The sequence below is a fragment of the Cervus elaphus genome, chromosome 24 (genome assembly GCF_910594005.1).
Source record: "Cervus elaphus chromosome 24, mCerEla1.1, whole genome shotgun sequence".
Lineage (NCBI taxonomy): Eukaryota > Metazoa > Chordata > Mammalia > Artiodactyla > Cervidae > Cervus > Cervus elaphus.
In genome coordinates, this window is record NC_057838.1 from 44,125,432 (window position 1) to 44,141,715 (window position 16,284).

The window sequence follows — 16,284 nt, forward strand, 5'->3', positions numbered from 1 at the left end:
ACACTCATAATGTTCATTTTCTTTCTTTTTGGTGGGATATAGTTGATATACAATATTATATAAGTTTCTGGTATATAACATAGGGATTCACAGTTTTTAAAGGTTAGTTATACTATATACATACTTAGTTATACATACTTAGTTATTATAAAATATTGGCTATATTCCCTGGGTTGTACAATAATATTTCCTTATAACTTTTTTATATCTGTTTGTACCTCTTAATCCCCTACTTCTGTCTTGCCCCTCCCCATTTCCCTCTCCCAGTTGTAACCATTGTTTTCTGTATCTGTGAGTCTCTTTTTTGTTATATTCACTACTTTGTTTTATTTTTTAGATCCCACATATAAGTGATATCATACATTATTTGTCTTTCTCTGAGTTATTTCACTAATCATAGCACCCTCCAAGTCCATCCATGTTGTTAAATTTTTACTATGACTGAGTAGTATTCGATTATTTGTTGTTGCTGTTGTTCAGTTGCTAAGTTGTGTCTGACTCTTTGCAAGCCCGTGGACTGTGGCATGCCCAGCTCGCCTGTTCTCCATTATCTCCCAGAGTTTGCTCAGATTCATGCCCATTGAGTCAGTGATGCTATCTAACCATCTCATCCTCTGCCACTCCCTTCTCCTTTTGCCTCTAGTCTTTCCCAGCATCGAGGTCTTTTCTAGTGAGTCGGCTCTTCGCATCAGGTGGCCAGAATATTGGAGTTTCAGCTTCAGCAGCAATCCTTCCAATGAGTAGTCAGTGTTGATTTCCTTTAGGATTAACCGGTTGGATCTCCTTGCTGTCCAAGGGAGTCTTAAGAGTCTTTTCCAGCACCACAATTTGAAAGCATCTATTCTTCAGTGCTTCGCTGATAGCTCAGTTGGTAAACAATTTTCCTGCAATGCAGGAGACCCTGGTTCAATTCCTGGATTGGGAAGATCCTCTGGAGAACAGATAGGTTATCCACTCCGGTATTCTTGGGCTTCCTTTGTGGCTCAGCTGGTAAAGAATCCATCTGCAATTCAGGAGACCTGGATTCAATCCCTGGGTTGGGAAGATCCCCTGCAGAAGGGAAAGGCTACACACTCCAGTATTCTGGCCTGGAGAATTCCATGGACTGTATAGTCTGTGGGGTCACAAAGAGTCGAGGTGACTGTGACTGAGCGACTTTCACTTTCATTCTTCAGTGCTCAGCCTTCTTTATGGATCAGCTGTCACATCTAGTGTTCCATTATATATGTATATAATCTTCATTATCCTTTCATCTTTTGATGGACTTATAGGTTGCTTCCATATCCTGGCAATTGTGAATAATGTTGCTGTGAGTATTGGGGTGCAGGTATCTTTTCAAATTAGTGTTTTCATTTTTTTCAGATATATACCCAGGAGTGGAATTCATGGGTCATATGGTAGCTCTATTTTTATTTTTTTGAGAAAGCTCCATAATGTTTTACACAGTGGCTGCACCAATTTACATTCCCACCAACAGTGAAGGAGGTTTCCCTTTTCCCCACATCTTCACCAGTATTTGCTATTTGTGTTCTTTTTGGTGATAACCATTCTGACAGATGCGATTTTGATTTGCATTTCCTGGATTAGTGATGTTGATCATGTTTTCATTAGTGATGTTGATCATCTTTTCATGTTGGCTGTTGGTGTATTGTTTTTAGAAGAAATTTCTCTTCAGGTCTTCTGCCCATTTTTTAATTGAGTTGTTTGGTTTTTTGATGTTGAGTTGTATGAACTGTTGATATATTTTAGATATTAACCTCTTATTGGTCATATCATTTGTAAATATGTTCTTCCATTCTTAGGTTGTCTTTCCATGTCATTGAGGGTTTCCTTTGCTGTGGAATAGCATTTAAGTTTACTTAGGTCCTGTTTATTTATTTTTCCTTTTATTTCCTTTGCTTTAAGAAGAGACAGATCCAAAAAAAATATAGTTAAGATTTATCTCAAAGAGTGTTCTTTTTTTTTCTTCTGAGTGCGTTTTTGATGTCAAACGTTCATGCTAAGCAAACTGTTCAGGAAAACTGCCTTTCACAGGTTTATGTGGCATGTTAGAGTTTGAAGTGCAAGATCTTACTTCATGTAAGAGACTTTTGCAATAGGCGTTCCTCTTTTCTAGTGGGGAATTCTATTCCTAGCACACTTTGATATCTGAGATCCAAAATCAAATATTTGACATTTGTTTCCTAGTATCTTTTGATAGGGTATATTTATGTATATTATTTATTGCTGTATCATAAATTACTCAAACATTTAGCAGCATAAAACAGTGAAGATTTTTTATCACACAAAGTTTCCGACAGCCAGGATTTGGGGGCAGCTTAGCTGTGTGGTTCAGGCACAGCTGGGCCTGTAGAATCTGTTTCCTAAACTCACTCATGTAACTGTTATCTTTAGGTTTTCTTCTCTGCTTGTTGGCTAGAGGTGTCATTTCTTTACCATATGGGCCTCTCCCTGAGACTGCCGACAGCCTGGCAGCTGACTTCCCCAAGATCATGTTGTCTGAGAGAGAGCATGTGTAAGCATGGCCCAAAATGGAGGCCTCAGTCTTTATATTTATACCCTGATGGTCACACCGTAAGTGATCACCATCACTTCTGCCATATTCTGTTCATTACAAGTGAATCACTAACTCCAGCTCATCCTCCAGGGCAGGGAATTCATCTCCACCTCTGGAAGGGAGAAGTATCAAAGAATTTGTGGACATATTTTTGAAACCACTGGAATAAACATTTTGGCGTTATATGTGTTTTAAAAGGATCTCTTTGATACTTGTCTTACATCACATATAGTCTCAAAGATAAAAAGTTTACAAATGATCTGTAGATTAACTTGTGATTGTCTTCTTTTGTATGGAAGAAAATTGTACCAAGTGGCTTCAGAAGTGGTTTTCTGAGAAATAGAGTTTTCTTTCTTCTGGGAAACGTAGTTGTCTGCAGTTTTTCCCAAAGTACTTGATAATTCTTGGAACGCCGTCTTTCTCAGAATCCAAAAAGGTTCTCTGGGTCAGTGTTCCTACTGAGCCTTGCCAGACTGCAAGAAACCTTTCTGAATCTTTCCACTTTACTGGTAGATTTTTTTTGCCAACCCTGTGGAAATTTCTTCTTTGTCAGAAATGGTCCCAGTTGCTCTTGCACATTAGGCTGAAATTTAAAATCATTTTTGTTTCTTGTCTCAACATTAAAATTGATATCAAGCTGCGTAAGTACTAGTAAGTTTGAGAAGTTTCGCGTGTGTTTATGAGTATTTTCTGGAAATAAAACGCACCTAATGAACAGATCCTGAATTACAGTGTTGCAACAAGAGATCTAGGAGGAGCCCTTTGAAAGCATCTCCTGATTCTTAATTCCAGGTTTGCGGAGCTACAGAGCTACACTGAACTCAACTTCAGACCTGTAGAAGATGCTCAGTGTGACATTGTTATTGAAAAACCAACCTACTTCATGAAACTAGATGCAGGTGAGAAGTTAATTTATCTATTTTATTTATTGGTTAATGCGGCTTTGTTCCTTTTTACTGACATATGTGTTCCTATAACTTTGGGAAGCACTTCATGGCATATACATGGGAAAAAGTGGAAACAGTGACAGATTTTATTTTCTTGGGCTCCAAAATCACTGCAGATGTTGACTGCAGCCACAAAATTAAAAAAAAACTTGCTCCTTGGAAGACGAGCTATGACAAACCTAGACAGTGTTTTAAAAAGCAGAGACATCACTTTGCTGACAAAGGTCCATATAGTGAAAGCTATGGTTTTTCCAGTAGTCATGTACAGATGTGAGAGTTGGGCCATAAAGAAGGCTGAGTGCCTAAGAATTGATTCTTTCGAATTGTGGTAGCTGGAGAAGACTCTTGAGAGTCCCTTAGACAGCAAGGAAATCAAACCAGTCAATCCTAAGGGAAATCAACCCTGACTATTCATTGGAAGGACTGATGCTGAAGTTGAAGCTCCAATACTTTGGCCACCTGATGCAAAGAATTGACTCATTAGAAAAGACCCTGAGGCTAGGAAATATTGAGGGCAAGAGAAGAAGGGGACGACAGAGGATGAGGTGGTTGGAAGGCATCACCAACTCGGTGGACACGAGTTTGAGCAAACTGTAGGAGATAGTGAAGAACAAGGAAGCCTGGCATGCTGCAAGCCGTGGGGTCGCAAAGTGTCACATATGACTTAGTGACTGAACAACGGTAGAACGTGACATTGAACAGTAGATTTACTTTTTGCTTTCTTCTCTTGAAAAAGTGAACTAATTTGAACTTCCCACTGTTTTAGGTACTGGCATGCTAGAAGAAACTTTTACATCATTGTCAAATAACTCAGTGAAAATCGAAAGATGAGCAGAGAAAGCCTGGGTACCCCTTTTGCAACTAAATTTACCTCATGTGGTTTCTCTAATCCCTTGATTTAGCTAGTGCTTCAGTAGAACTTTTTAAAAATTAAGAGCCCTGTATGCAGTGTAGGTGGAAAAGGAAGGCCTGTGGCCTCTTCAGGTGGACTTTCTGATACTGTCTCCATTACTAAAGCTAACTTGAAATTCTTTTGGAAGTTAGCCCTGGCATATATTCTTGAAAAAAAAAAGTTAAAATTATTGTCCTATTTACAGTTAAAACTTTTAATTTTCCACATGCAAGCACAGCTTTTGCTTTGTGAACTTGCTGCCCTGGAGAGAAGAAACACAAATCATACCTGATTATCCTTCTCATTACAAGAAATGGAGATTTCTGTGCCACACCACATCCAAATTCATGAGAGGCTGGGCTTAACGATGAAATATAAATAGCCCCCTGTCACGAATATTTCAGAATTCCTCTAATTTATTGATCATATTTTTAATGTGCTCCGCTTCCTGAAGTCGTAATTCTTACATGACAAAGCCTGAGGTTCAGAAACCAGACAGGTTTAGGTTTTAGAAACACGAGCAGGTGAAAATGCTGTGTTCAAGGACCCAACACATTTTTAAAATATGCAGGCTAAAATGGAGCAAAGAAAACACTGATCTGCCTGAGGAAGGATTGAACATGTGCAAATGGTTGAATTTATGTAGCTATTTATGCAATAAAGGATATAAGGTTGGAATAATAGGCTAGGGTAGATCTGCAGGCTTTCTTTCCTATGTTTATAACTCTGCCTTTTTCTTCCAACTTAACGCTGTCAGCCCACGTTCCTTCTCATATTAACTCTTTTTTTTTTAAAACAGGTGAGCAAATCTCATAAACATACATCAAACAGTTTTTGCTCTTTTTTAAAAAAATAATTTATGTCATTTTATTTATATATTTTGACTGTGCTGGCTTTTTGTTGCTGCACGGGCTTTTCTCTAGCTATGGCAAGTGGGGACTACTGTTTAGTGGTTGTGCCCGGGCTTCTCATTGGCGGTGATTTCTCTTGTCGTGGAACACAGACTCGGTAGTGCCGGGGGGAGAAGGGGGACGAGGAGGAGGAGTTGTGGCTTATGGTCTCTAGGGCCCAGGCTTAGTTGCTCCATGGCATGTGGGATCTTCCCAGATCAGGGATCGAACCCATGACTCCTGCATTGGCAGGTAGATTCTTTTACCACTGAGCCACCAGAGATGCCCCCATATTAACCCTTACCTTGAGAAAATGAGCATTCCTCAGAACAGTACTCATGTGGGGCCTGTTTCTTGATGACAGAGCCTACGTTTTCTCCCTCTTTTATAAATCCTCCTGGCACCAACTGCTGTTTCGTGCATTCGGCCTCCCTCAGTAAGTGTTATAAATTTGCTGAACGACTCATGAGAAGTAATGTGGGCTGTGTGCTAATCTGGGAAAAGGAGACGGCTTGTCATAAGACATCATTTTCCTTGTTTATTTGAAAATGTGCTCTTTGGCAGGATTTTTCTGGGTGAAAATTATAAAGTCCTTCCAAACATTCATCTAAGATACTGGTCTAAAAAGAAGGGAGTAATTTTTTTTTTTTTTCTTTTCCTTTTCCTTTGTTGAGATATAATTGATAGCCAGCACTGTTTATGTTGAAGGTGTACAGTGTAATGACCTGACTTTTATAAATGGAGTCCTTTTTCCTCTTAGTTTCTGGCATACAGTGTTATTATTTGCTATAGGAATGAAGTCAGAATACTTTATGATTTCTGCTTTTGAAAGTCACTGTTTATCTTTTAATTGACATTTCCTTTAAGGTGTCAGTTCTTGGAATTTCATCCCATTTAGATTTATACAGTTGTTTCTTATGAATGCCATTCTTAGGAACTTACAAAGAGCAGCACCGCCCTCCCCTTTCCTCTTTGACCCAGCACGCTCCAGCTGGTCTAAGTTTTCACTTGTGCCAGGCACTGGGCTGGCTCCTCTAGGTATGTTACCTAAAAGCTGGCATCTAAGTATATTGACTTCCTATTTCCAGTAGAGAAGCTGAAGCTTTGGAATTTACAGACTAACCTGAGAATGTTGCTCATAATTCAACCTCTTCTTCTGAGTCCACAGTTCTTACACTTTTAATTAGGACATGAGATTTCAGCTCTTTAAATGATAACTGGTTACTATTTTCCCAAGAAGCAATATTATAAGTAGTGATTAAAAGGAGAAAAAGGGACAGGAATGAAAAATAGCAAAATGTTAATAGTTGCCATCATTGCCAGTACCATCATGAGCAGGTGTCGATTGATTTTAAAAAATAAAAGGCCATAAAAATAGTGATTAGTCTTAATGGCTCTGTAGTTCTCATGTTGAGCTAAAGAAGCTTCTGTTACTTTTTCTGGGAACTTAATGATCATTTATTTCTTAGTGTGTAAGGAAAATGCATTCCTAATTTTCACATTATCGATTTAAAAATGAATGTTTGAGCATAATCAATCTGTCAACTGAAGACACTTGTGTATTGAACATTTTATGTTTGGAAAGTTGTTAATTTTCCACTGATTCATTTCAGCTAAAAGTCTACCATACTGTAAGTAGATAGGTAGAATAAAGATTGTGTAATCGTTTCTTTTGGGGTTAATGGACGTGAATTTCTTTTTTTTTTCCAATCCTAGGTGTTAACATGTATCACCACTTCTGTGATTTCATCAATCTTTACATTACTCAGCATGTTAACAATTCCTTTAGCACAGACGTGTACGTCATGATGTGGGACACAGTAAGTAAGAACTGGCTCTCTGCTTCAGTGCTGTCTTTACCTTGCTCAGTACCGGTTTGACTCTGATCTTATGTAATAGAGTTTTCTAAGATGCACACGCTTACATTTACACATGTACACACACATTCACGCATGTGCAGATGGTGTGAATGAGTCCGTGTGGATGAATTTACGTGTAGGTGTACATATGGCTGGGCTTCCCTGGTGGCTCAATGATAAAGAATCCACCTGCCAATGCAGGAGATGTGGGTTTGATCCCTGGGTCAGGAAGATCCCCTGGAGGAGGGAATGACAGCCCACTCCAGTATTCTTGCCTGGAGAATCCTGTGGACAGAGGAGCCTGGCAGGCTGCAGTCCATGGGGTTGCAGAAGAGTCGGACACGACTAAGTGACTGAACCACAGCCACAGTACATATGGGAAGATGCACATGTTTTTGAAATTTAGAATGAGGTTGTAGAAGCTTGGTTTCTACGCTTTGAGGAGGTCGAGCTCAGGGTGCCTTTGAGGCGAGCATAAAAGATCATCATTTGTTTAAACTGTGATCCCTGGGTGGGAAGCGCCTGCCTCTGTTCACAGTTTGGCCTCTGCTGATTGCCTTCCGCTTTGCTTCACTGCACCTTTCCTATTGTTTCCTGCTTCGTGCCAGGTTGTGTCGGATGTATCTGAGTGTTAGGCCTGCGTGTAGCTACACGTGTTGAATCACCTCTGCTGTGGGCTTATTTGTTTTCCGTGCATCTTTTCTTCCCTCTTCTCTTCCTTTGTCTGCCTTTCACGTGTTTTTTTTCCTATAGCTGGCCCTTCCACTGGCCAAGGTCATCCCAAAGTTGCCCTGGTACTCTCACCTATGAAATTACAGTTTCTACCTCAGTGTTGTGTTTTTTTTTTTTTTTTTGTCAGTGTTGTTTTGAGGATAAAGCGTATCATGTGCAGACAGTCACAGTGCCTGACCCACAGCACGTGTGCTCTGAATGTTAACCGTGACAGTGGGCTGGAGAAGACATGGCATATAGTATGCATGAGAAAGGCTGCCTAACCTGGGAAGTGGGAGCACCCCCCGAGAACCAAGAACACCCACCCTCAGGTTCACCCAGACGTTACAATGCTCAGGATGCTCATAGGCCCCCTTTTACCCCAAGTCTGTTGAGAAGGATGGTGCAGGGGAACTACAGCTTGCTGGCAGGGCAGCATCAGGCACTGCTTCTCAGGACTCTTCTCAGCCTGTACAGCACAGGTCAGGTGCAGGGAGACGTGATTCCCCCGGGACAGGTACAGGTGCCCCAGGGCCAGGATCTTCTGAAACAACTGCGTTGGCCACGCCACCAGGATCCCGAGAGGCAAGCCAGTTACAGGAGTCCTTGAGCTCTGTCCCCTCCACACTCAGAGAACCCGTCAGGTGTCTTTTAGAATCACTAGCACACGGTGCAGGCATGCTGTCCGGTTCCAGAGGGCAGAGCTGCAGCGTGAACTGAGGTCAGGCTGTCTTGCAGAAGGGGAACTGTTTTGATAACACTTTCTTTGCTGATGGGGGGCTGGTAGCAGAGCTGTGACAAGAGGTTTTCGTCATCATGGCTCCCTAGCCCTATAGTTTGATTTCAAGCCTGATGAGAACTGTTTCTAACATTCCCAGCAACTTAATGCTCACTTTTTGCTTTCCTTCTTTGCACGTATTTTCATTTCCCTCTTTTGCTGCCACCACAGTTCTATTTCTTAGAAATGTTTTTCTGAGCAATGGGATCTGCTGTCCCTTTCTTTCCTCTTTTTGTATATGATTGTGGTTTCTAGGTCCCATGCACAGGCTCCCAGTAGCTCTGAATGATTAACTCAAGGTTCTTGTGGGTTTTTTTATTTTTCATTTACATCTGATGTTCTCATATTTAATGCTCACAACTCTTGGTGGGCCAGGGTTTTTATTTGTTTATTTTATAGATGAGGAAGCTGAGGTGGTAGTATTTCTAAGACAACACAGTCGGGGAGGGGTGGAGTCAGGGTTCCCATCTAAGCGGTCTGTCTTCAGACCTGAGCCTTGCAACCACAGTGCTTCCTCGTCTCCCTGTACTTCCCTGAAGATATTGCTAAGTTGACGGAAAGTTTTCCAGAAGCTTCCTTGTATCTCGTTGCGTGCTTTTCGGTGTCTTCCTCTAGTGGAGTAAATTAAACTGAGCCAGCATCTACAGCTTCTCCCCTTCTCTGAGCCTGCTGGGGTGGAGTGAATAGATACAATGCCACCATGGTGCTCACCAGTAACTCAGTTAATGGGACACATGATGTTAGTGCGGCCTGACCTTGACTGCCTGTACTCGCAGGGTGCATTTAGCTGAGCAAGTTGGCCGCCCTGATGTGACCTCCCTCCTCTGCTCTTCTCTGTGCATCCATTTAGAACCTGTTTTCTTGGTCAGAGAGGCCTTTGCTCGTGGCTCAGTCAGGGTCTCAGGACAGGAAAGTACCAGGTTGTTTCAGAATCGAGATGCCCCAGAAGCCTGTAGAGAGGATGTCGGTGGGTGAGGTGTCCAGTGGCTGCTACCTGGTTCTCTTTTGCTGGAGGCCCCAGAAACCTGTCGGGAGGTTGGGGGTGGTGGTGAGGTGTCCTGTGGCTGCCACCTGGTTCTCTTTTGCTGGGAAGGCCTTGAGGGAAGCAGCTCTGCCACCCTAGGCTGACGTGAGTTGAACCCCCCTGCCGTGGACGGTGTTGCCCTGGAACCAGTCTTTGTGGCCCTGGACGAGCTGTGTGCCCCGAGGAGGAGTTGGGAGCTGGCGGCGCTGCACTTCAGATCAGCTTACAGACTCTCCCCACAGGGAAGCCTCTGAGGCCGCCCCTCTCATCTGCACAGACCTCGGCAGTGTAGCTGCTGACCTGGAGCCACGCGCCCGGGGCGCTCCTGGAGACGCATTTCTGGGCATGGCAGGGTTGCTCTTATGCAAGGAGCACCAGGGGGCTTACTGCAGGCTTTCCGCCTTTTCCTTGTACTGAGAAGTGTAGTATAGCTTTATTATTACTATTTTTAATTATACAACTAAGACCAAGTTATAATGCTTTCAGCCAACCCAGAAGTATATAAAATTTTTTTTTTAAAGTCTCCTCTATCTCCTCCAATTCCATTTCCTTTGAAGGTTAATTGCAGTTAGCATATGTGAGAATCTATTGCAAGACTTTATTTTAAAAAATGTAAACACATCTTTATACAACACTTATACAAGGACTTACATAAGGATATATATATATAGTATAAATTTGTATAAGAATATGTCTGTATCATTATAGAAGATAAAATATATTCTCTCATATTGCTGACTTAACATTATGCAGTAGGCATACTTCCAGGTCAGCATATTTAGGAGAATTATTTCTTTATTATTAATAGTTACATGCTATTCTGTATGCTGGATATAATGGATGATTTGGTGGACGCCTTAAAGTCAGAGTCTAAGTATTAGTTGCTCAGTCACGTCCTACTCTTTGTGACCCCATGGACTATAGCCCACCAGGCTCCTCTGTCCATGGGATTCTCCAGGCAAGAATACTGAAGTGGTTTGCCATGCCCTCCTCCAGGGGATCTTCCCAATCCAGGGATTGAACCTGGATCTCCCGCATTGCAGGTGGATTCTTTACTGCCTGAGCCACCAGGAATGCCTTAGTGCATGTATCTCCCTCTGCCCCTACTCTGATCACATTTAGTTTGTTTCCAGTTCTTTGCTCTTGACAGAAATTCTGTCCTGAACATCTTTTTCATATACATGTATCTTTACACAGTCATCCTAGAATTTCTGAAGGGCAGATTCCTTTAAGGGGAATTTCTAAGTCATAGATTGTCTTATGTTTGAGATAGACACAGGAGGAAATTTTATGTCATCTTAAGACTGTCCAAATATTCTTCAACATAAGACTGGAAAAGTTCCTCCTTCTTCTGTGGCAAATCATTTGAATTTGAGGGATGTGGAGAAAGAAGCTTCTCGAGGTGATTATTACTGAATAACACATGCCATCTCTGAAAAGGGACCAGCCAGGATCACTGTATTATTAAATTTTCCTTATTTCATCTTATTTCATCACAAGTATTTTATCTCAGGAAACTGCCTAGAATCACTTCTTTAATTACCCTTTATTTATTATTGAACCAAAACAGGAACATGTAATTTTTGATGGTGTTGAGAAGGGCCTTTATTAGAACAGCACCGGAGACCCATTGAAGGAAAGAATTTTTATTTTTTATCATCACATCTAACAGTTCTCAATACCTTTGAAATGACTCTAATATGTGCAACATAAAATATTCAAAATCTGAAAAAAAAGAATGCTGTAGTGATAAAAAGACATGGACATAATGAATATCATGTGTAACCAGCTGGAGACCTTGAATGTAACCCTACAGTATGTATTTTTTATTTCTTTTGGCTGAGTTTTTCCATCTAATTCTGCCATTTTGAAATAAATTGACCTCCTTCCTTCAGCTGATGGAGTATTAATTAATTTCTAGTTTTAAAAAATGAAATGTATTTGATAAATGTCCAGAAAGAACTAGTTCTGCCATATACAGGTTACATGTATGGAGTCTGGAACCAAAGAGACTGGATTTAATCCCGGCTCTGTAAACCCAGCAGCTCTACAGTTGAGGCAGATTACTTTAACTTTGTCTCAGTTTCCTCATCTGTAAAATAGAAATAATGGTATTCCCTCACTCATGAAGTTAGCGCAGTGGTTTAATGTGTTAATAATGTCAAGTTCTTAAAACAGCGCCTGGGATGTAGGAAGTATGCAAGATACTATTATCATTACTCTTATTAATGTCAAAGGGAATTATCAAATATTACTCATTAATCAATAGGGAGATCATTTCCTAGAGTTACTAACATTATATTTTTAATGTTAAAACTTTCAAAGCATTTTCTTACTCTCAGATTTTTTTTTTTCCGTTGCAGGATAATTGCTTTATAATGTTGTGGTGGTCTCTGCCATATGTTAACATGAATCAGTCATAACTCTGTGTGTGTGTGTGTGTGTGTGTGTGTCTTCTCCCTCTTGGGCCTCCATCTCCCTGACATTCTACCCCTCTGGGTCATCACAGAGTGCCAGGCTAGGCTCCCTGTGTTATATAGCAGTTTCCCACTGGGTACTGCTTTACACATGATAGTGCATATATGTCAGTGCTCCTTTTTCGATTTGTCCTACCCTCTCCTTCCCCCGCTGTGTCCACCAGTCCTTCCATCTGCATCTCCTTTTCTTCTCTGTAAATAGATCATCAGTACTATGTTTCTAGATTCCATAAGCATGCCAAAAGTGCATTCTGTCTGCTCTGATGAGTTTTGCCCCCGTGCATGTTCTGGTGTGTGCAGAAGGTAATGTGTCTATGTGTTGTGTGGTTTGGATAGAAAATTCACAGGAAAAAACCCCACAATGATTCCAGTTTCAAGGACATGAGAATAAAAAGGGCTAGGGTGGAAAAACAAAACATTTTTAGCAGACTGAAATTATAATTGTGAGGATTATTTCTGATGCTATTACATCAAACTAGGGACTTGCTCAGGCCCAAGATGAAAATCCATTTTTCTTCTATGGATTTTTTGAACTGTGTTTCAGGTTGTTGGTTCACTAACAAGCTTATTCAGGTGTTTTCTGATGTTTTTGAAAAGCCAGGTTTAGCCGCATTCCCTAACTTACTTTGTTTCCACTTTCAGAGCTCCTATGGATATGGTGACCTGTTCTCCGACACATGGAAAGCATTTACTGATTATGATGTTATACATTTGAAAACTTATGACTCCAAAAGGGTACTGGAAGCTTTACTGAAATGCCTGTAAATACCTGTCATCACCAATGACTCACTCATCAAATAAATATTTAATCTGGGTTTCTATGAGCTATTATCATTGATTTCTAACTCCTTAGTTTCTTTGTAATAACTAGAATCATCATGATTATTTTAACCACGTAGCTTTTAAAAACTTTTCCCCATAACTTTTCTCAAAATATGAATGCCATTTGATTGAAATAATTAGCTAATCAAAATATTTTAATGCAAAATAGAGATTAATTTTTTCTATTAAAAAATTGCTGTTTTAGTGTGAAGGATGCAGATTGTAATTCTCTTTCTTTTTAAATTATCTCCATTCTTAGGTATGTTTTAAAGAAGCTATTTTTTCCTTACTTCCCCGGATGAGATACGGGCTGTTCTATAACACCCCTCTGGTAAGCATGTCATCTGTAGTTGACAGTCATATTCAGAGAATTGATTCTTGGTGGATTTTAAGATACCATTTAAAAGAAAAATTAAAAAAAATTTTTTAATTGGTGGAAAATTGCTTTACAGTGTTTTATTGGTTTTTGCCACACAACAGTGTGAATCAGTCATATATATATATATATGCACATACACACACACATAGTTACATATATGTGTGTATGTGTATATATATATACATACATATATACACACATTACCCTCCCGTTTGAACCTCCCTCTCCTCCGCCATCCCACCCTTCTAGGTCATCACAGAGTGCCAGACGGGGCTCCCTGTGTTATGTAGCAACTTCCTACTAACTACCTATTTTACACGTGATAGTGAATGTATGTCATTGCTACTTTCCCAATTCATACCACTCTCACCTTCCCCTGGTATGTCTACAAGTCCATTCTCTACTAGGTTCATCAGTACCATTTTTCTAGATTCCATATATCTGTTAATATATGATACTTGTTTTTCTGACTTACTTCATTCTGTGTAAGAGGCTCTAGATTCATCCACCTTACTACAGCTGACTCAAATGCGTTCCTTTTCATTCCACTGTATGTATGTACCACATCTTTATCCATTCATTTGTTGATGGACATCTAGATTGCTTCCATGCCTTGGCTATTATAAATATTGCTGCAGTGAACATTGGGGTATATGTGTCTTTTAGAATTGTGGTTTTCTCAGGGTATATGCCCAGTAGTGGGAATGCTAGGTCGTATGGGATGACCTAGACCCAGACTGGTGATGGAAGTAAATTCTGATGCTGTAAACAGCAATATTGCATAGGAACCTAGAATGTTAGGTCCATGAATCAATGGTAAATTAGAAGTGGTCAAAAAGGAGATGGCAAGAGTGAACATCGACATTTTAGAAATCAGTGAACTAAAATGGACTGGAATGGGCGAATATTCATTGGAAGAACTGATGTTGAAGGTCCAATACTTTGGCTGCCTGATGCAGAGAACTGATTTATTTGAAAATACCCGATGCTGGGAAAGATTGAAGGCAGTAGGAGAAGGGGATGATGGAGGATGAGTTGGTTGGATGGTATCACTGACTTGATGGACGTGAGTTTGAGCAAGCTCCGGGAGTTGGTGATGGACAGGGAAGCCTGGCATGCTGCAGTCCATGGGGTGGCAAAGAGTCGGACTGAGCGACTGAACTGAACTGATGATAGATTTATGGCTAGTTTTTCAAGGAATCTTCATACCGTTTTCCATAATGACTATATCAGTTTATATTCTCATCAACAGTGTAGGAGGGCCTCATTTTCTCCATATCCTCGCCAGCATTTATTGTGTGTAGATTTTTTGATGATGGCCATTAAGATAGTACTGCTGATTAACTTGAGACCATCTTAAATAGTAATGCAGAAATTACTCATTGTAATAGGAAATACTGTTTTTTGTTGTAGATCTCTGGGTGTCAAAATACCGGGTTATTCAGGGCATTTTCCCAGCATGTACTGCACAGACTGAAGATCACACAAGAGGGTCCCAAGGTAATGGCTGCATTATGGCTTCTGAGGTGGGCTCGACTCTTCACCCCCTGATAAAAGTCCGTATCATGGGAAAAAAAAGGAAAAAAAAAAGTTAGTATCATCTTTACAGAAAAAGGAGATCATCAGCAGACAGTGTTTTCTGGGTTAACCAGAAATTCTGACCTGGAGTAATTTGAAATCAGATGTCAACAACCTAGGAAATTTTGATAAACTAAGAGATAGTGGAAGAATGTACTTTTTTTTCCTTTTCTTTTCCCTATCTCTCCCCTTCTTCTCCCAAGCTCCCACCCAGCCCACACATATACCCGAACAAACAGAAGTAGTGTAATGAGTGCGTTTTGCCTCCTGTGGCTAAAGTGAGTACATTTTTATCCCCTGGGAGAACTGTGAAGAAATCAGGCTAAAAGGAAAAAAAAAAGTTCCATAAAGGTGTCCTTATTGAGTTTTATCTCTTGGTGAAAATCCCATTTTAAGTTTTGTTTAGTTATCTGTCCAGGTATACACAACAATATTTTGCCTTTTTCACAGGGTGGAAAAATTCGAGTGACCATTCTTGCACGGAGCACAGAGTATCGGAAAATACTGAACCAAAATGAGGTCAGTTTTTGGTATGCGTTTTTTTTTTTTTTTTTTTTTTTGGTATGCGTTTTTAATAGCAACATATTGAATTTAACTTCCTATGAGTAATGTGCTTTGTTTTTTTTCATACCCTACTAAATGCTTTGGTTTGAAATTATTAGCTTTTAGAATATTTTGATGGCTGCACCCAGTTCATTTATTAGATTTCTACTGGAAGTCATCAAACCAGACATTACTAAATGAGCTCTGCCTTACTATAGACTTTTCCTCTGCACCAACTCAGAGTGGAAACAGACAAAACTGCCTGAGTCCTGCCTTTGCTGCCATGGATTGCCAAACATTTTGTCTATGGACAAACTAACAGCTGAGCAATGGGAGAATATCTTTGAGCAGATGGTAGATGGAGTGTGGCAAGACTGTGGCCTCCAGCTGCAGATAAAGTTGGAAAAGTCCTCATCCTTTTCATGGGTATCTTAGAAATTGTTCCCCTCTTATGCTTCCTGACTCATTTCAGCAGCATCAATTCATAACTTATACTTAATTTCAACAAGATTGCAATGGAAGGCTCCCTGAAGAGCAGGACAGGGCAATGTGCTTGCAATAGGAAGGTTTCTAGATGTCTGGAAAAGACAAGGATTGTCCCCTAGAGACTCTGCAAAGAGCGCAGCACTGTGTATACCTTGATTTCATCCCACTGAGACTTCTGTCTCAGCGTGTCAAATTTCTGTGCTACAGCACTGTAAGAGGATAAATTGTGTTGTTTTAAGATGATAAGTTTGTAGTAATTTGTCACAGTAGCAAATAGAGAGGCATAAAACCGACTCCTTTATTTGTTTGTAAATCACTCTGGCTGCAAGAATAGGAACGGG

At 40.3% G+C, this 16,284-nt stretch overlaps 1 protein-coding gene across 4 annotated transcripts in view; it reads left to right on the plus strand.

The window, feature by feature from the left end:
* EOGT (EGF domain specific O-linked N-acetylglucosamine transferase) overlaps window positions 1-16,284 on the plus strand; it is a 42,862-nt gene that overhangs the window by 13,184 nt on the left and 13,394 nt on the right. For all 4 annotated transcript variants that reach the window (XM_043886996.1, XM_043886997.1, XM_043886998.1 and 1 more), the window contains 6 exons: window positions 3,350-3,456; window positions 7,003-7,106; window positions 12,778-12,870; window positions 13,217-13,288; window positions 14,750-14,836; window positions 15,365-15,433. In XM_043886996.1, coding sequence (XP_043742931.1) covers window positions 3,350-3,456; window positions 7,003-7,106; window positions 12,778-12,870; window positions 13,217-13,288; window positions 14,750-14,836; window positions 15,365-15,433 — 532 coding nt within the window. The remainder of the gene's footprint in view (window positions 1-3,349; window positions 3,457-7,002; window positions 7,107-12,777; window positions 12,871-13,216; window positions 13,289-14,749; window positions 14,837-15,364; window positions 15,434-16,284) is intronic.